The 20,388-nt window shown below is 43.7% G+C and overlaps 2 protein-coding genes and 1 long non-coding RNA gene across 3 annotated transcripts; 1 reads left to right on the top strand and 2 right to left on the bottom strand.

Moving 5' to 3' along the window:
* Positions 1-69: 69 nt before the first annotated feature.
* Positions 70-4,454, bottom strand: LOC127296505 (uncharacterized). Its single transcript, XM_051326607.2, has 9 exons — positions 4,228-4,454; positions 3,406-3,521; positions 3,234-3,291; positions 2,895-3,044; positions 2,236-2,446; positions 1,558-1,603; positions 1,131-1,251; positions 945-1,017; positions 70-589 (listed from the first exon to the last, which is right to left on the bottom strand). The coding sequence occupies exons 1-9, from the start codon at positions 4,325-4,327 to the stop codon at positions 400-402; spliced, it is 1,065 nt and encodes a 354-aa protein (XP_051182567.1). The 5' UTR covers positions 4,328-4,454; the 3' UTR covers positions 70-399.
* A 7,859-nt stretch (positions 4,455-12,313) lies between these two features.
* Positions 12,314-13,144, top strand: LOC127347875 (putative F-box/FBD/LRR-repeat protein At1g22000). Its single transcript, XM_051374017.1, has one exon. It carries the CDS (start codon positions 12,314-12,316, stop codon positions 13,142-13,144), a length of 831 nt encoding a protein of 276 aa, XP_051229977.1.
* An 850-nt stretch (positions 13,145-13,994) lies between these two features.
* LOC127296504 (uncharacterized) lies at positions 13,995-19,749 on the bottom strand. The gene is made up of 5 exons (XR_007848515.2): positions 19,086-19,749; positions 18,672-18,838; positions 15,544-15,649; positions 14,384-15,251; positions 13,995-14,282 (listed from the first exon to the last, which is right to left on the bottom strand). It is a non-coding gene; the product is annotated as an uncharacterized lncRNA (long non-coding RNA).
* Between the last annotated feature and the right edge of the window lie 639 nt (positions 19,750-20,388).

The raw sequence follows: 20,388 nt of genomic DNA, 5'->3' as shown, positions 1-20,388 counted from the left end.
TGAATACTATTGAGATTTTGCATAGGAGTTTCATAAAGCTGAATGGCTCGTCAGCATTTGCACAAGAAATAAAATACAGTACATCGTAAGGACATTTAGAATCATAGATGTGACAAAAAATGGCAGGAGCTACAAATGGAACTGATGCAGCACCTATCTTCAAGACAGGCTAATAAGATCTGCCCCCAAAGAATGCTGATTCCTAACTCCGAAAATTCCTGGCTTGCCGAAGGATTTTCAGTTTCTCTGTTTCCGTCTCCTACTTACAAAAATTCCACAGAACTGAAGAGCGCATTTCTACTTCTAAAGAGTGAAACGAACTTCAGTGCCAGACACACCAAAAAATTTCCTCTGGGTCAATTCTCTCTTGCGCAGTAAAAAGAACTGTTGAGAGGGCAGTCAGTTCAGGGGCATCTCCGCATCTGTATCGATCTTCTCGTTGAAATTCTCCCTCAGGAATTCCACCGCCATGAACGTGAATGCAGATGCGGGTATGTACCATATGATCCTGGGAACACTCCCCTTGAACAAGCCACTTGCTCCCTCGGAAGCCCATGTCTTTTTAATAGCATCCAGCCACCCATCGTACCTGATTGCGCAACAAAAGGACATTAATTCTTAGGACAAAAATCATATATAATCAAAATGGAAATGTTGTACATGGCAGTCAGGGAGAGAGTATGATAATCAAAATGGTTTCAGTATTCATCAGAAAGATGGGGAGGAAAATAATTAAGGCGTCTCTTATCAATATCAACCTGGCCTAGAAGACAAATAATGGGGAGGGGAGGAAAATAATTAATGCGTCTCTTATCAATATCAACCTGGCCTAGAAGACAAAAAATGGGGAGGGGAGGAAAATAGCATTGTCCATCATCAATATCAATATGCCTAACAGAAAAAGAGATGCATGTATCAATCACAGAACCAGATTTGCATTTTACCTAGTTGTTGATCCTTGTACTTGCAGCCTTGTCTTGATCACATCCAAGGGGGTTGTCAAGTATGCACTGAAACCTGCAAAACACAATGGAAAAGAGTAGTAAATCGAGAGGCAAAACACTATGATTCTCAAGAAATATGATTACCAACATAGGAGTACGATTTATTAAATATATACTAGACCATACCGCCTGATAATCCTCCTAGAACAAGCCCTTCAAAGGAGTTGCTGACTTGTAAATCACTGTCTGGAAAATACTTCATCTTCCCGTACTCAGTCAGATCTTTCAGTCCTTCGTAGAAAGTTACCTGGAGATGCCAACGATCGTGCGCATAAAAGGATTGAAACAAAAATATCTTAAGCTGTCTTGTCTGCAGCAGGCATGTTAATGATTTTCTAACTCTTCAGATCTGGGAATGCATGATACAATCAGACAACACCAATATCCACAGTAACTGGTTGACTCTAATGACTAAGATCTAGCCATGTATACTGCCTACTGGCTATAGGACCTTAGCCCAAACATAAAGCAACTAACGTTTCTTCCAAGTAGCAAACAGGTTTACCAAAATTACTAGAACAATGATAAAAGCATATGCTGACTTCCCACTTACCATTAGACCAGCAAACGGGACATCCCTGGCAAGTGTAGACCCATACCTGCGAGAAATAAATGGTTTCATTGATTGAGTATAACTGAAATGTGTGACAACTAGAACATCATCATGTGCAGAATAGTATCAGTTTTTGACACACAAAAACTGACCAGGTTTGTTCCATGAGCAACCGTACATTCATACATCCACGAATAGTGTGCAGAAAAAGAAAGACTGCCAGCTGGTTCAGCTTGAGCAATTAATTCTTAGCTAAACAAGAGAATGGCATCTGTCCTAAGCTAAGTAATACCACCTCAATTTTTGTCAAATCTAATACAAATTTTCTGTAATAGCTTTTGACAGAGACACTGATACTTGCATAACTGTATTCAAGTGTGCTAGCATACTTCATTGGATTTGATTTTAGCATGGAGGAAAAATAAAATGCTGACTCAACAGGCTTGTTCCTTGAAAATACTACTCCCTCCGTCCATAAAAGTATACATCTAAATTTAGACAAACTTGTGACATCCTTTTATGGACAGAGGCAGTATATGTTTTCCTTTGCCAGGACACTAAGTGGGCTTACATAGCAGAAACAACGTAACAAACAGAAATAGAGTCTCTTCAGACCATGATCTCTATCAGAAAACAGAAGAAATACATTATTCATAAACAAGATGTGAGTGCCAGTACCCTGCATAGAGTCCCTTCAGACCATGATCTCTCAAGATAGAACGACCAGCATGGAACATTCCATTATAGTAGCCATACATCTGAGTCCCAGGAGATTGAGAAACATTTCCTTTTGTAGCATTTAGTGCCCAAGATTTGCTAGAGCCTTGGACTTGCATTCGTTGTTTCATGACTTCGCACGGCACATAGATGAAAGATCCAAGTGTATCTCCTGGAATAAGGAACAAACAATTATGTGGTGTCAAGGAAGCAGCATAGCAAATTTTCATGACATGAGTGTCAAAGGAGAAGACCACAAAAAGAAAATCTGCATGCGCAGAAATTAAAAAAAAACACATATGCATTGCATGCGTGTGGCACACAAAATGTCAAAAAACACTCACTGAAAACTCCGTGCAGTCATCATGTAAGGATATCCCCTTCTGCATCTAAATCCTAGTAACATGCTGATAAAACCTAGTACCCCCTCCGTCCGATGAAAGTTATCTTAAGTTTGTCAAAATTTGGATGTATCTACACACTAGATAATGCCTAGATACATCCAAATTTAGACAAATCTAAGACAACTTTCATGGGACAGAGGGAGTATAAATTTGAAGTGACATCATAAGACTTCCTGTAAAGTGAAATACAACAAATATAAGAAAACAGTTTCTCACCAATTCCTCCAGCAATGAAGTGAGACCAATGACCACTTAGATTAGGATTAGCACTCTCCAGCCATGTCTTAGTTGATTCAATAACACCAAAATATGTTGCACCTGTAGCAAGTGAACCAGTAACACCTGGACCGATTCCTCTGTAAAAACCTGAAATAGGACAAGTGTGCTAGGGTTTATAAGGATGACGATAGAGCTCTGAATAGGATCAATCATTTGGCCATCCCCACCCTCAGGGCTCAGGCACAGGAATATTATCTCTGGTTTCCGCATCGCTATTACTACAGTATTCCAGGTTTCTCTCTCTTTTTCAATAAAAAAAAAAGCAGAGGGGCTGACCTCTCAGACCATCAGAAGCCCAAACTGTCCTGACCATCTGAAAAATATTCTTCTGAGCCTATTGAGAACAAATGAAGAAAGACAGGGCACCCATGTGTCAAAATCATGCATTACAGCAAGAAACTCGCGTCCATGTAAAGTGAAAAGAGAACTTTAGGAAACGATACCGTACCTGAGCCCCTGTCATTATAGCCTGACTCTGAAGCCTTGTTTTCAGAGTGTCAACTGGATGCATCATGCCTTCTCCAAATGCGCCTGCAATTGCTCCCCACACAAATTCCCTCCACACTGCAGCATAAATCTCATCTCAGTAACAATATGATGCACATTTTGGGAATTACGTGTTGCTTAGTTACTGTAAAACTCCAGTAAAAATTACAATGCAGTCTCATGTGGAATATGCAGAAAGGTTTTGGTGTAATTAACCAACATGACAACCTCTATCTTACTGCAGTGAAATAGATAAACCGTTCTAAAAACGTCATACTATTTATCGGCTTCATCAGTGGGTTAAGAAGATACAATGCACCCATTTCCATGTCCAAATCTAATCAAAATAGTTTGCTCTGTTGCCCAGTAAAGCATGTTACTTGCATAACCATCCAATGCAAGGCAAAGTAGTAATGAAAACATGGGTACATAACCCCCTATTGCATATGAAAACTCATGAATACTGTAGGTAAAAATTATAATATTCTCCGCTGTCGAAAGGTGTGGCCAAGTTTGGGGAAAGTGAAATGTCATGAAAACCTCTACTATATTAAAAAAAAAACTCGATTGCAGGAAACAGAAGAGAGACGGGTCATATCATCAGTCAGGTCGAAATCATAATAAGCCCAATAAAAACACAATCCCACGCTGTGAGGGTCACCTCTGTCTCAAAGCTAATAAACGAGATCCCAAGTCCGGGAGACAAGAGCGCGACCGCGGAAGCTAGCGATCCGATGTATAGCGCCCAGCGAAACGAGAGGGGGAGGGAGAGCAGAGCTCCTACCGAAGAAGTTGGCGAGGTTCGGAGACGGCGACTGGTGGGCGGGGCTCCGGACGGCGACCACGGCGGGAGGCGGAGGGGGAGAGGGCGGGGACGCCGCCATTGGCGCCGATGCGGTGCGGTGCGGTTGGTCGGGGCTTAGCGGAGGGTTTAGGGTTCTGGGCGGCGCGCCACCATGGATGCGGCTGGCCTGGTCTCAGTGGGTTCGGTGCAGCTGGCCTGGGTTTGCCGGTCGGCGGGTCGGGGTTCGGGAATGCGCCGCGGGTTCAGGTCGTGCGGGGAAACGCGAGCGGTGTGTGGGCCGTTCGATCCAGATCACACCCCGCAGATAGTATATGCCTGTTTCTTTTATTTTTTATTTTTAGAAACTCAAGCTCACGAAGCCACCAAATCTAACTCGCCACATCAAAGATCAAACGTGAGGTTTGATATTTGGTGGGAAGGGTACCACTGTTTCTGACCATCCAACCACGGATTGATGTTTGGAACCACAACTGGATTCCGAGATCAACACTAAAGCGTCCCTTTGGCCATCGTCCGGGTGTGCAGTTTGCAAAAGTTAGTGAGCTTCTGGAACCAAATGGGAATGGATGGGATCAAAACAAGCTGAGTGAGTGTTTCTTTGAAGCTGATGTTGCTGATATCATGAAGATTCCTGTGGGTAGGGCTGGATCCGCTGATTATATGGCTTGGAATTACACCAAAAATGAGATACTTACTGTTCGTTCGGCATATCATCTTAAAAGACAAATCTGATCTTCGCAATTGGGAAGGGCGAGCTCTTCGTATAATCTGGACATGCATCAGGGCTGGCGGGCGTTATGGCTCAGCTGATGTCGCAAACAAAATAAAGGTGCATTGCTGGCGCCTAGTTAAGAATGGTCTAGCTGTGGGTGAAGAGTTGCAAAGGAGAAAGATTAAGGTGGGGTCAGGTGCATTGCGTGTGACAGAACTGAGTCCCTAGTTCACAGGTTCTGGGGAAGCCCTCGCTCGGCCCATGTGTGGAGCACACTGCGTGCTAGAACGGGTCTTCCTCTTGTGTCACCACCAGATGATCTGCACTCACATAGTGAACTGGAAGGCTGGTTGTTGGACTGGTTTGGGAAGCTGAAGGAGAAGGAATTGGGTGTTACTATGTTGGCCATCTACCAGTTGTGGCTGGCTCGTAATGACGCAAGGGATGCACCTATGATCGAAGACCTAGAAGCGACAACTAAGCGTATATTTTTTCTATGGGATGAATGGCAGTCGATCAAGGATACACCAAAATCTAGAGTTGTGCAGAGTGGAGCATTGGGAGCCACCAAAGCCGTCCTGCTGCAAGGTGAACACTGATGGAAGTTTTTCTCCAAGTGATGGAACAGGAGGCGGGGGCGTGGTCGTGCGGGATCACCACGGCGACTTTATAGAAGGAGCTTGCCGTTTTTTCACTGCTGTTTCGGACCCTGAAGGAGCAGAACTAAAGGGCGTGCTGGTTGGCGCTCAGCGTGGCAAAGGATGCAGGTGCTCGGAAGCTGATTCTGGAGTCAGACTGTCAAGGTTTGGTAACTAAACTGAAGATATCAAGTTTCTGCTCTCTGAATTTGATGAAGCCAAGGTCAGGTTTGTACGTCGTTCGGCTAATAGGGTCGCGGATTGCTAGGCAAAAGAGGGCTGCAGGAATAAAGTGTGTAATACCTGGATGGGTGTTCCTCCATAGTTTATTGTAAACGTTTTGGACACTAATTGTGACGGTTATTAATAAAGTTGCAGCCTTTTGATCTAAAAAAAACCACGGATTAGTTTTTAGTCTGCCTGTTTGCGGGTATGTCTATGTTTCTCTTGAAATGGGGAGATTTTATGTGACAAGATCCACTCTTTTACCGCATTTCACATGTTTCACACTCTACATTATATTTCACCTCCAATTAAAAATATATCCCTTGTTGGTTGTTGTTAAAATGTGGAAAATCTGAGCCTCCACCTATCGCTCATAATTCTTGTTCTTGCAAGTTGAGATAAAACGGATGAATTTGTAACTCACATGCCTAAATCCACATTCCTTCTTTCAGAGTAAACAAATGTGTTTTCCTAACTGCCACAGTTGTATTGGACAAGCAACGGACACGTGCTAAAAATATTTATACAATCCACATTCCTCCGTAGCAATGTACACAAGAAGAAGAGGAGGAAGAAGAGGAAGAGCAAGAACAATAACAAGAAGAAAATGCACTTCGTTGTCAACAGAGTTGAATAAGAAAGAGGTTTATTTCGCTACCTACGTGGGATAGAAGCCACATAACCTTCCAAGGAACTTCCGTGTCAACAAATGGCTTTTTTTTTTCTTGTCGTCCTCCTCTTTGGTTTCTTAACCTTCGGCTTGTTACTATAACTTATTTTTTTTTCTCCTTTATTATAATGCAATAGTAGAGCTCCTGCCAGTTCACGTTAAAAAGTGTAGAAGAAAATAGCGACAAAGAAAATATGTAACAACACAATTTAATATTTACATAGAAATTTTGTTGTCGCATGTTTTTTCACCAGAAATTATACTTTCTCCATTTTCAGTTTCACACTTTTTCCACTCTTTTTGTTTGATGAGAAAGGCTGACACTATGTCCATTTTCCTATATATGTGTTTTTCTAAGACACATATATATAGGTCACATTGCAAGACATAACGAGTATCAAATGAAAGCCTTGAAAGCAAATTTGGTTCCGTTGTGAATATGAACTTATAGCCGTTGCACGTATGCGTGTGCCAGAATAAAAGCTACATATCAGTTTGAATGGTGTTGCCGTTGGAGTACAAGTAGTTGCGTTATAAATACACTTGCTCTTCTGCCGTTGGACGTACAAGGCCCTTTTTGGAGGTGTGTGTGTGTGATATCCAGCCTACGCCGCTGCTCAGCGGTTTTGTTACGGTTTTTTCGTACAACGTTTGATATGTCAGTTGACGGAGAATTTCTTATGTTTCAGTCACTTAAAAAAGTGCTTGAGTTGCACTACTCTAGCAAAAAAAAATGCAATTGCACACAAATACACAACTGAAATGAGTTGTACTTTTCTTCAAACTGTACTTGCCTTTTTCTCAAATGATTGAGGCTTAAAGAAAATCTCAGTCAACTAATATATAGTAGACAAAATCCCTTCTACTAATTAATGGATGAGGCAGATATTTTGTCTCCATTTTTAAAAAGTTACGACTTGTGTGGTGTACTATACACCAAAGCATGAACTGATTGGTCATCGAGTGCTCCATATACACGGAGTGCCAATTTAAGTAAATACTAGTGTTGTATACGTGTGCTACTCCGAGTGTGGCGTTTTGGAGGCCGAACTACATGTAGCTCTTTGTTTTCGAACACTTAAATTTTTAAAAAATCGAACAAAATTTTAGAGGTAGCCGATGATGTATGTTACAATGTTGTAAAATCTCAATGCAAACATATTTGTATTCTGGGCTACACAAGATTGACAAAATCTGACAAATTCCGTAGTCTTGAAACATGCAGTATTCACTATAAAAAAATCAATTTTTTTATTTTTCTGTAGCCTAGAATATAAAGTAGTTTGTATTGAGATTTTACACCATTGTAGTATATATACCATTAACTATCTGCAGAATTTTGATTTGAATTTTTTAAAACTTTGAAATACAGATTCTAAGTGTTTACAAATAAATGGCTACATATAGCTTGGTCTCCGTGTGAACTTTTCATGCTACTCCCTCCATAGTAGTTTTTAGAGAGAGAAAATTAGCCTTTAATTTGGTCAACAAAATATAAATATATGCCACGAAACTTATGTCTTAAATTTGTTTAACCAAATTAATGGTTCAAGTTTTTCAAAGCCTAAGAAATCAGCATGGAGGGAGAATCTTTTTTAGAGAGAGTACTCTACATTAGACTTTGATTAAAAAAAAGTGTCTCAACTTTTTTTAGAGGAAGGTAGTACTCTATAGTACTTTGATTTAGTAAAAGCCGAAAGATTGAGGGCCACTCTGGTAGAAAAAGAAAGCGGAAGCGCCTACAAATAGACGGTGGGAGCTGAAAATTCTCAAGCCAATGTTCAAAGCAAAAGTCACACACCACCAGCACCTTCTTCTCGCTGCACAGCCACAACTCAGCGAGCAACCATGTCGGTCTCCACGGGAAAATCTCCGGCGGTTCCGGCAGCCGGCGGAGGAGGAAACGGCGTGGCGGCGGCCGGTGGGTCGCTCTCCTACCATCCGGGACTGGTGCCCGCCCGCGAGGAGACGATGACGGAGGAGGCGCGCGCTAGGAGGAAGGCGGAGAAAGCGGAGCTGCAGAAGAAGATCGCGAGCGCCAAGGACGAGATCGTCGCCCTGGAGGCGGCGCTGGCCGAGATGGACGCCGCCGCCGTCCCCGAGCCCACCAAGCCGTAGCTGAACCACCGGTCCGGCGCCCACGCTCGTCGGTTGATCTCCGCGCGTGTCGCCGGCGCCGTTTTGAAGTAGCCTTCATTAGAAGTTTAGAACTGTAGTACCCTGTTTGGCCGTGGCTTTAAATTTCCTTAGTTAATTCGAGCACCTACTTGCTCTTCGGTCTATCTGGTGTGAGTTGTGACGAATGAACAACGAGAAGTTAGTTCTTGGTGTGTTTGTGTGTGAACATTGCCAAAGCTGCATCGGCCAAGTAACTTGCCCCTGCCATTCACCCTCAAAAAAAAAAAACTTGCCCCTGCCATTCTGTATCAGATCAGCTCACTCGTCCTTTTCATCCTCTTCTTTTCTATATTCGCATAGCGAATTGATGGGTCAAGGAGCAGCTCGAGCCGCCCATTTCGGGCAAATCATGAGCGCAGCATTGCTTTAGCCCATGCCACTCACAGCAGCAGCTCGATCGTGCTCCTCCCATGGCATCTGTTGTGATCTTACTTCTTACCACAAGCTAGCAGATGGTTTGTGGTAAGATTAAAGAATCTACTACACCGAAATTGCATCAGCGGGTGGTCAAGGCTGCAACTTTGTGTGCTGTTGTGCAACTGGTGGTTGGGCGGTCAAGGCGGCAACTTTGTGTGCTGTTGTGCAACTGGTGGTTGAACTTGGCCCGGTGCCCCGCGTCACAAACGTTTGGCCGGAAAGTATAGTACGAGTACAGAACGCTCAGACCAGCTCGCGATGAGCGCATCTTAATTTGGAGCCCGATTTATTGAACCTTTGAATTCCGGGTGAATGGACGAGGATTTTGTGCACATGGGAGTCAGTGCTCCCTTCACTTTTGGATTTTTGAAAATTTTAGATTCCCATATTGCTCTTCTTTCAAGAATTATGACATTAAATATGTAGATAGATGTGTATACGAGGATTGGAATCAAAAAAAGTCTCGTAAAAAAATACGTTATATTTTGGGAGATGCAAAAAAGACAAATTTACAAAGTATTTTTCAATGGGACTTGTTTGACTACACTCCTCGTGTCTAAATCTATCTACATATTTAATGTCATAATTTTTGAAAACATAAAAGAGCGAGGTTTTGAAAATTTTCAAAAATCCAAAAGTCCAAGGAGCACTTGTGCTCATGTGCACATGGTACTTTCCGTGAATTCCGTCCATACATTTGATTTATTGAAGGCGACGAGAATATTTCAAATCATACAACTGCTTTTGTAAAGAGCTTTTTGGGATGATTGAGCTTTCACTAGTCTCTCTAGAAGTCTAGATGTACTTTTGCCTCATGTGTTGTCCTTGAACAAAAGCAAGCTTTAAATGAACCTTCCACTTCATAGGAGTGCATTTTCCGTGGATGGCTTTAAATCTTGGTCATCTAGATCTACTACTAGGTGAGCTAAGAGTCCATTCAAAAATGGATGTGTGCATCAAACGATGAAGAGGCGGGTTGGCCATCTCCTCCTTTCCGAGAAAACAGAAAGGCTCGTTTGAGCAATTGATTCACTTCAAAACAAACTCAAGTAGGTTGTTGTTCTTAGAGATTCCAGTCTAGAAGGTTGAATCCTCTCAATCTTGCGAGAAGCTCTTGAAAGGGTGTGGAGGATAGGGTTCCACTTCCACCTCCTCAAGGAACGAAATGCAAAGGAGTAAATGACTCCGGCTCCAAGAATTTTGTGATGGCTTTCTTCGACATGTGATTGAATCCATTCGCGTTTTCGGTATTTAAATTTTATTTTCATCTATATGTGCCTTAGGTGGGATTGTGGGATCATTTAACACAGACCCAAATACGTTCAAGAATCGTAAGCTTATCTGACTTCATGTGAGTTTTTTTCTATTATTTTGTCCATGGCACTGCACAGGGTATCAACTAGTAGTATATAAACATAAGAGAGGTTTGCTCCAGTACAACCCCCTCCCCCATACGCAACCAAACTCAATCGGTGATATGTAGGTTCATGTCCAAACCCAAATCCAAAACCTGGTATCCTCGAGTATAGACATACCGCCGTCGCAAAATAGTCCGACGCGGGCGCCGTAAGACAGTATGGTGTGGACACCGCAAGACAGTCCGGCTAGTCTCATTTCCAATGCAACGGGTAGTCGATCTGTCCAAATTGCCCCATACTGTCCGGGCGGACTGACCGATAGTTCATCGCGCTGCCATGCCACCTAGCCTGCACGCCACCCCTACCCTGCCGGCACGCACCTACGAGGCATTGGCGAGGCTCGTGTCGCCCAACGCCGCCTTGCAGTGCCTCGTGGTCGGCTAGCACCGGGCACCGCCTTGTCGTCCTTTCCGCCCGGCGGCCACGACCACCACCGCGCGAAAGAGTCCCACCAATGATGCATGTACTTACATAATCATATCTATACTATGCAACAGATGCATATAATTTACTTGGGCCATATAGATTTTGTTATATATCCATTTAATATTAATAACGAAGGGGTACCAAGTGATCTCAGCGGTCCTTGTATACAAAGGCGAGGCCAATAGGGAGGCTTAAACAGGCTTCAGCCTGCCCTCCAAAAAAGCAAATTTATTTTGTACTACTAGTAATCTTATATGAGGAGGCCATTTGCTTAGTCAGTTTCAGGTTCCAGCCCAACTCGCGTCGTACACCAGCCTCGCATCGCACCCGAAACAGTCCCCACTCACGGCATCTCCAGCAGCCCGACGTGACCGACCGTTTGCGACCGCCGTAACCGAAAATGCGTCTGGGGCCTCCTCCAGCAGGGCGACGCATAGTGACTGGGCGGTTCGCGGCGACGTAAACCTAGCCCAAATATGCGCCAGGTTTGCGTCTCCGCGGACTCTGCGCGGTAACAGAAAGTGTCCGCGTTCGTTGCATCCGGGTCCGGTCGGCAGTGACTAGGTAACAATAATATTTTTCATTACTATTGATTGGCCAAAAGGACCATCTTTACAGAGATGGTTAGTCGAGTTAACCTAAAACTACAACGGCCGTACCTACTCGCCGTCGCGCGGCCTACACCGGCCTCGGTTACTCGCAGTCACGCGGCCTACTACTGGGTGCCGGAAGGGCCGGCACCGTCGTCGAAGCGGGAGCGCTTCGCGCACTCCGCGCGCCGCGCGCGGCGGTGAACGGACATCTCCTCCTGGTGCCTACGGCGTTCGAGGGCCCCAGCCAGAGAGGAGTCTCACAGGACTGCCCTGGCCATAGAGCTGGCCTCCGCCTCCGCCTCCATATCTAAAGGCCACCAGCAGAAGGCGACGCGCAGACGGCGGATGCGCCCAGCCGCCAAACCCTAGCGGCAGCGCTGGCGTCCGGCGTCCAGTTAATTTGTGGTATTTTGTCTTAATTAATTTTGTGTCTTATATATTGGCTTATTTTCTACCGGAAGTAGTCGTCAACTTTCAGCCTCCCCTGCAAATAATTCCTGGACTCGCCCTTGCTTGTATAGTTGTATTTAAGTTTGATCTAAGTATAAAATTTTACCCTACTGTATAAGGAAATCGATAAAATCTAGTATCAACCGACAATTGGGAATTCCTATTGTCGGACCATATGTACCGGAGGCACGTTCGTTGGGACTTGAGAGATCAAGGAGTTCTTGCCGTGCTGGAGTAGAACCCGATTTTGACATGTTTGTCCTAAAGACTCCGAGTAGGCGAGTACCCATACACACGCCCAAGATCATTGTCTCGCAGACCACCCAGGACGATCGTCAATGAACTCTAAACTACTAGAACGCGGCGCCGCGGATGACGACATCATCAGCAGCCTTACCGACGACGTGCTCCTGCACATCCTCAGCTTCGTGCCCACCACCGAGGACGCCGTCCGCACGAGAGCCCTCTCGCGGCGGTGGCGGCACGTCTGGCTCTGCCTCCCGGCCTTGGCCTTCTCCGACATCGGTAAGATACCAACATCGGGTCTCGACGAGTTGATCAACGCGGCGCTCGCTCACAGCCACGATACCCTCACGATCCGCATCCAACATCCTCGCCACAAGCTCCACGCAAACGCGTGGCTCCAGCAGGCGGCGGAGCGTGTGCATGGAAATATCAGCCTCAGGCTGGATGACTACAGCCCAATAACAATTGAGGACCGCCAATGGCACTGGCACGGGTTTGGCAATGTCGTCTTGGACCTTCCCTGCGGCGACGATACGAGGACGGCCGCCATGTCGTTCCGCTCGTTCCTACAAGATGATAAAATGTTAACACTTAAACTCCCAGTGGCGCCGGCGGTGAACAGCTCGTTGACCGAGCTGGAGCTGTTTAATATTCGGCTGGACGGCGGCGGCCTCTCGGATTTACTGTCCTTGTGCGGCCAGCTGCGAAGGCTTCTCCTACATGTGTTTTGGGGGGTGGACGGCCCGGACCTCAAGATAACCAGCAAGCTCCTCGAAGAGCTTGATTTGGACTACATCGACGGTATAGTGCGTCTGGAGGTGTCGTGTCCCAAGCTCCGCCTGCTCCGCATTAAAAGGCTCTTCCAGACGGATAGCAAGCTGGTGGGTAGTTTTTGCACTCCCAGCCTCGAGGAGATACACTAGCCCTTGAACGCCTCGCTACCCGCGAGCAGGGTTGAGTTCCTTAGCAGCATGGACACGGTCCGCCGTCTCAACGTCGGGCTATTTACACACGTCCAAACATATGAATCCTACATCGGTCCTTGGCTTCTACGGAGTTGCACCGGCGTCCAACACCTTGACGTTTCCCTGCGGAATATCATAGCGGTGGGCAACAATTTAAGTTCTGGACTCTCGTATATGTTTTCGGATTAAGGAATTACATTAACTCGAAATTTTTACGTGTATTATATGCATATTTGCCCGTATATGCAGATCGATGCAGATAATGTGGTGGACATGATTGAAGAACTACCTAAACTTAATAGTGTCACTCACCTAAGAGTGACCAATTCATATTGGCAGCACATGTACGGAGCGAGTATAGCAAAACTACTCTCGAGGTGCTGCCAGCTACAGAGGCTCGACGTCTATGCAGACAACCCACTGGTAGAAAAACGCTCATCTATACCGGTTCCAGAGGGGCATTAGTACCGATTGAGCAACCGGTATTAATTATCTGGCACTAAAGGCCCCCCCCCCCCCTTTCGTACCGGTTGCTTACGAACCGGTATAAAAGGGGCCTCCACGTGGGCCACCAGGAGAGCTCAGGGCCAAGGAGCTTTGGTACCGGTTGGTAATACGAACCGGTACCAAAGATTCCCACCCGCGGCAGGGAATTTGCCCAAATCTTCGCCACGGCAGAATTGGATTTTTAGGGTTTTTGGAGGGGTTTAGGGATATCGGTTTGTTTCATATCGCGTCGATGCACCAGAAACGCGTTTGGGTTTAGGTAATACATGAAGATCAAGATGATGCATAGCAAGTTGGTGCATATAATATAACACACATGTAATTGCATAAGATCGCAAATTAAGTAGCACTATGCATGAAGATCGATCTTCATGCATAGTGGTACTCTCCGAGGCGTACTCTATATATGTCTATTACATGTAGCATAGTGGTACTCTTCGAGTCAACTATATATGTAACACGTACATCTTCATTCATAGTGGTACTCTACGAATGGTGGTATGACGCCCCGAAGGAAAAATCCCGCCAATTCCTCGCCTATTGCTATGAAGCGGTCATCGATTGAGAGCTTGTTCCGCTTTCTTGCCAACTATAAAAGAATAAGATACAAATGAATACATGAATCAACTATTACTGAAACTCAGCACAACTTATGATAAGAAAACAAATTTGTGAAGATTGTTTTTGTACCTCTTTATTTCTTGGACCCGACTTAGGGAGCATCCGGTGCTGGTTAGTCTACCCAGCACCCGGATGCTGGTTTGTGCGACCCAACATCTGGATGCTGGTTTGACCGGATCAGCACCCAGCCAATTCGGCACAGGCAAGCCCCGTTTCTTGGCCCTAGATCCAACACAAGCTTATCTTCCTCCTACAGAATCGCTATGGATACATATGGCTTACAAAATTGAATCAAGACAACTTCCTACATCCCAGAAAAATCAAAGATCAAATCCATGACCTTATTAGAAAAAGATAAAATCCATGACCGATCTGCTCTGGTATAGATCTGTCTCAGAACCTAAATCATGCAGCAAAAAAAAAACAGAAACCTGTAACTTAAATCCGTTTCAGATCGGACACAGAGAACAAATAAACTTGTACCCAAACCATAGGATATGGTCAGAAAACACCAGATGCATGCAACAGAAAAAACACATATGCATCAACTTAGAGATATGGGCAAATATATTTAGCAAAATTCACAGGTTCATGAAGCATATTGCTACTACCCTGCACCAACTTATCTGGATTCAGCAATCCCAAATATATACAACAAAGAACAAACCTTCATCAACTTTATGTGGGATATTGACAGCAAGAACAACAACCCCGGCAGTAGCTAAAAACTAAGATTCCCCAGGTGCATACAACATGCTAACAGACCTGGATCAACATAGATACATTGGGGGAAATCCCAGGTTCCATGCAACAAAATGCATAGAGGAAACTAGTGCAAAATTTATGGAAAAACTCCTGCTGAGTATACACACATAATGCATTCATTTCGCTGAGTATATTGGAGTTGCTCCTGCTGGCAACCGAGTTGCTCCTGAAACTTAGCAAAAGAACATTTTCCATTGATCAAAATTATGTGTAAACAACTTAGCACGTGCCTGAAGTAACAAAGTAATGTATAGAAAACCAACTTCTTAAAAGAAGACTCTCCACTAATGGACGTTATGTGTAAACAACTTAGCACATTTGTGAAGCAACAAACTATATTATTATGTAAAGGCAACTTAGAACTAAATTTACGCAAAAATCAACTTAACAAATTTCAGTATCCAACTTAAGCATATTAGTAAAGCAACTTAAAAAAGCACAATGGCTTGCATGTGGATTTATACCTCATTAGGAAAGCTCCGTGCCAACTTTGAAGATACAAACTCTTCAATCCTCGTCATCACAACAAACAAGACCATCTCTTGCGGTGGCACCGACACCTTCTTTTAGCTATTTTGTGCCAAAGGAAAAAAAAAAACATGTTAGACAAATTATTGTCAACTATGGACCGGCAACACCTAGGACTAATACTAGACTTTGTTCTAGGTCATACAAAAGAACTGACAACACCGGCAAAATATGCACAGAGAAGCGCTTGACATTCTCTTTAGTCATTTGTTCTACACTAGTCTTAAAGCTTGAATGCTAGAAAATCAACTTTCTATTTATAAACCGGGCAGAGGGCATTTCTCGTTTACCCAAATTTAATTGCATTGTATGGAAACAAACTCAGCAATATGATGTCACAATTTAAGTATGCCGACTGAAGCGACTTAATTAAATTCAGCAGTGAACTCAAAAGCATGACGATAAAAAGAAGAACATAACAAAATCAGTATACTACTTCGACACATTTGGTTGTAACTCGAACTTAATCAAAGTTAAACAGACAAATCGATCATATTAGTATGAAAGTCAAAAGGATGTTGCTAAACATCAAAATTAAACTATATGATGAAAATCAACCTATAAACCATGATGTGAAAGGCAAACTTAGCTATATGTAGTACACAACTTAAGCAAGTTGAAGAAACGACTCGGTTAAAAACAACATGCAGCTTAAGCACGCCGAGCCTTAAAAAGCAAAATGCAACTTAGGTATTTTCAAGTAACTAACTTAGTTATTTTTGGTATCCAACTTAAGCATGATGAACAATCAAACTTAAGGAAAATTAGTATCAAACTTAACCATTTAGTCAAACTATCATGTCTCTGTGCATTGTGCAACACTACAAAACAGAAGTGCATACCTTAGATGCCAATACTGAGGAACAAAAGGGAGGTGGTACTAATATACATGAAGCATTTTTTACTTCCCGAGTTGCTGAAATTTATACATGTAAATCCTTCACTCCATCACTGTCGATTAAAGATATTTATACGAGAAGAAATGCAGGCTTGCACCATGAAGCGAGACAGAGCCTATCTAAATTTTGCTCAGTGTGGACTCCACAAGTTCAGAAAGCACAAAATACTTGCCACTAGTACCTTCCTAAAAGTGAAGCCACTAAATTTTGTTCAAGAACCACAGGAAAAACCTAATGCCAGAATAATCTAGATGTCAGCCTACCAATAGTCTATGTCAAGAGAACACACAGAATTGAGGGTGGCACTACCATGGAATCAAGACAGTCCTACATATTGGGTAAGATACGATCATTATTTCGTCAAAAATAAGCTATCAACATTAATCTAGATTTAGCAAAGTAGAGTACAATCATGTTCAACCAGATTATATGTCATCTAGATCTAACTTCTACGACCAAGTCAAGGCTGGACAATTATAGTTTGTGGGCGTGCCCAATAGTTGGTTTAGGCTTTATATTCTTGTACATCCGGTGTAATGGGATGTTTCAAGCTGGAATTCTAGTTGTTGGTGTTTCCAAAAGAGTTTCTTTTGATCTATTTTGCTCATCAGATGACACCATGCAAAGCTTCTCACGCAACAACAATGTCCTCCATGGAACAACTTAGTAAGTGGTGATAATTAACTTTTTGTTTGCAAAATGGTGATAATTAACTTCATTGCATCTAAAAAGCAACTTATCATCTGGCCAGTGACACGGTGAGCTGCCTAAGCAAACTTTAACCTAAAAATCTGGGATTTATGCCCGTGTGCCTTTTCGCCCCCATCTGGAAAGCCTACTGAGTAGGACGATTACCACACAGAAAACTTAGTTGGACTGGTACCTGCAGCTTGGTGGACTGCAAGCTGCAACTTAGGAGAAAGCGTAAAACAACTTAAGCTAAAGTGGATAATCAACTTAAGGAAACATGGTAAGCAACTCATGAACCTACGGGACAAGTGCATAATTCAAAAGAAAAAAAAAGCCAAATGCATACTACAGGTAGATAAAAAGCAACTCAGCGGGCGTTGCGGAACAACAAATGTAATATGCAACAACTTACAACAATAAAAGACCAACTTAGTGGACTGCAAGCTACAACTTAGGAGAAAGCGTAAAACAACTTAAGCTAAAGTGGATAATCAACTTAATGGAACATGATAAGCAACTCATGAACCTACGGGGCAAGTGCATAATTCGAAAAAAGAAGGCAAATGCATACAACAGGTAGATAAAAAGCAACTAAGCGCGAATTTGCGGGACAACAAATGTGATATGCAACAACTTACAACAATAAAAGAGCACCCTTACCATTATGTTAAGTGCCTAACAAGAAAAGTGGACAACTTAACTACAATCACTATGCAACTTAACGGGAAATTGATGGACAACATAACAACATACACAACTGTGTATTACACAAAAAATAACAACAATGTGATATCATCTACCACTTTAAAAAAAGAATCTAGTATGCAGTTTATCATAAACAACGCCCAAATGACACACCTAATCAATCAGAGAATGTACTAAGATGAAATTGCTACATCAACTTAATACTAATTTCCTACTAATTCTGGGAATTTCGCGATGAGGATAGGATCCAGGGTGACAAACCTGTACGAAAATTCAGATTGCAACTTAGGCTACTCCGACTAACCAACTTAGTTCTATGCTAAAAGCAACTTAACTATTGTGACAAGACAAGTTAATTTGAAAAAAGGGACAGCGATTCAAAGAAAAACAATTCCGCCCTCTAGAAAATAAGGATATTAACTGGAACCTAGGCTAATCATGTTAGTTCTATGATGAAAGCAACTTAATTACAATGACAAGACAACTTAATTGGGAAAAGGGACACTAAATCAAATAAAACAATTCCGCACTGCAAAATTAGAATCCAACTTAGACTAATCAGCTTAATAAACTTAGTTCGATGCTAAAAACAACTTAACTATGGTGACATAACAACTTCAATATAACACTGAATAATGCTATCTTTCTCACTCAACTCATAACAACACAGTAATAGTAAGAATTACTAACGCTACAGAATGACTAACAATACAAGAAAAAGAGCAAGATAAAACAACTTGGTTAGTTGTGCCGGTAATTGTCAACCACACCTCATGTTGTGCCGGTAATTGTCGACCACACCTCATGCGCATATGTACTTATACAAATATGCCTCGCAGCAAAGCAGGTCTCAGCTCCATGATAGGGCATTAGATAAAGCCCAGGGGAGGTGATTTTAGATCACTCCATGACATAAGCATTATGCACATTTATTGTTCTGCATCGAAAAATCTTCATGGTTATGCATCTCCCTAGTTTAACCACCCCAAGATGGCCAGAACATAACAAGACGAAGTATCACCGAACCATCTAAACCAAGTGTGCAGTTTTCATAGACAAATGAGACTAGCACAACAACTCAACGAGGTGCAAAATGTTAGGCATACAGACTATCAGGCCCCTGAAAACAATTCAACGAACACCTAGTGCATGCCCAAGTACATTGCAATACACAACCAACTTACTCTTTGGAGACATGGAAGAAGGTCTTCTGGCCGGTGCGGACGCGCTTGATGGTCCAGCCTGATTGGATGTAGTCGGTGACGAAGGTGTCGTCACGACAGCCCGCAGACGTGAGGCTACAGCCAGCCTAGGCAAACATTAGCACCACACCGATCTGGGGCTCGATGTTGAAGGTTATGGCGTCGGGTTGGAGTAGTAGGTGCACCAGAGGGCGAGCTCTACGAAGAAGAACTCGGGGCATCGAGGGTGGAGCCGGAGGCGCTGGTGCGGGGAGCAACGCTGGCAGCCCGAGATGCGGGCAGCAACACCAGCAGCCCGAGCCAACACCGGAGCTTGACTAGGAGGCGTGGTGGTAGGGCAGGGGCGTGGAACTGGTGGAGGCGCTTGTCTCCGGGCGGCGCAGGCGAGTGGCGGATGTCGGAGCAGCGCCGGCGAGCGTGAGCCTCGAGGCTAGGGTTAGCCACGAAATCTCGATTGGGGGCAGAGAGGCGTGGCGCTGGTAGGGATTCTGTCCAGGAGGCGGGTATGGTGCGGCGGCGGGCGCGCTGTGGCGGCGGGCGCGGTGCGGCGGCGGCGTACGACGGTGGCAGGAGCTGGAGGCGGCGGCATCGTGGGGGAGAAAATGGGGAACGGGTCACATTCGCGAATGGTGGGCAGACGAGCGAGAAAAAGGAAGTGCCTCAGGTGTAATCCTGTCGGGAACTGTCTGCCTAAAGCCTCGTGAGATTGACCGTGATGGAAAGATCGGACGGCGCATAATCGAGTGCTCGTTTTGTCAAATAGCATCCAAGCACTTTTTAGCAACTGGGTTATTTCTTTCATTATTCGTAACAATTCTGCGGATGTACTCGCAAACGAAGAATCCACAGAGATCGGTCCCTTGTGGTTGTTGCGGGCATTTCTTTACAAGAATATAATTCAATCAAACAATAGTCAAGTATGATAATTAAAAGGTGTGTGGATCTAGGTAGTACTACTTACTTTCGCACGCCATCGCAGCTTCGGTGTCCATTCACGGGACGTATCTTCCTTGATGAAAGTTTGCCATACGCTGCTCGACAAAAGAAAATGCATAAAAGAGTCATCAATTAGTTCAAAGCAGGAAATTAACGAAACAAACCGATAAGAATTAAAATTACCTTCTGAGCATTAAAAAACAAGACACGTATAGTTCCGATTTTTTGCTTAGTGAGTCAAAGACTTCAACTTCTCCAATTTCCATATTGATGACGAGAAGAATAAAGTGAAACCTACGCACGTTTCAATATGTAGTGTCATATATATATACGGTGAGCAAAATATAAT

The sequence above is a fragment of the Lolium perenne genome, chromosome 4 (assembly GCF_019359855.2).
Source record: "Lolium perenne isolate Kyuss_39 chromosome 4, Kyuss_2.0, whole genome shotgun sequence".
In the NCBI taxonomy this organism is placed as follows: Eukaryota; Viridiplantae; Streptophyta; class Magnoliopsida; order Poales; family Poaceae; genus Lolium; species Lolium perenne.
Note: the sequence above shows the minus strand (reverse complement) of the source record. Positions and strands in the feature narration are given on the sequence as shown.

What these genes read in the sequence shown, in the direction of transcription:
- LOC127347875 (XM_051374017.1), top strand. Translation starts at nt 12,314, where the DNA reads ATGAACTCTAAACTACTAGAACGCGGCGCCGCGGATGACGACATCATC.
- LOC127296505 (XM_051326607.2), bottom strand. Translation starts at nt 4,327, where the DNA reads ATGGCGGCGTCCCCGCCCTCTCCCCCTCCGCCTCCCGCCGTGGTCGCC. An exon ending in CTATAATGACAGGGGCTCAG is followed by an intron (nt 3,292 to 3,405) that starts GTACGGTATCGT and finishes TGTTCTCAATAG; the next exon opens with GCTCAGAAGAATATTTTTCA. An exon ending in TCCCGTTTGCTGGTCTAATG is followed by an intron (nt 1,252 to 1,557) that starts GTAAGTGGGAAG and finishes TGGCATCTCCAG; the next exon opens with GTAACTTTCTACGAAGGACT.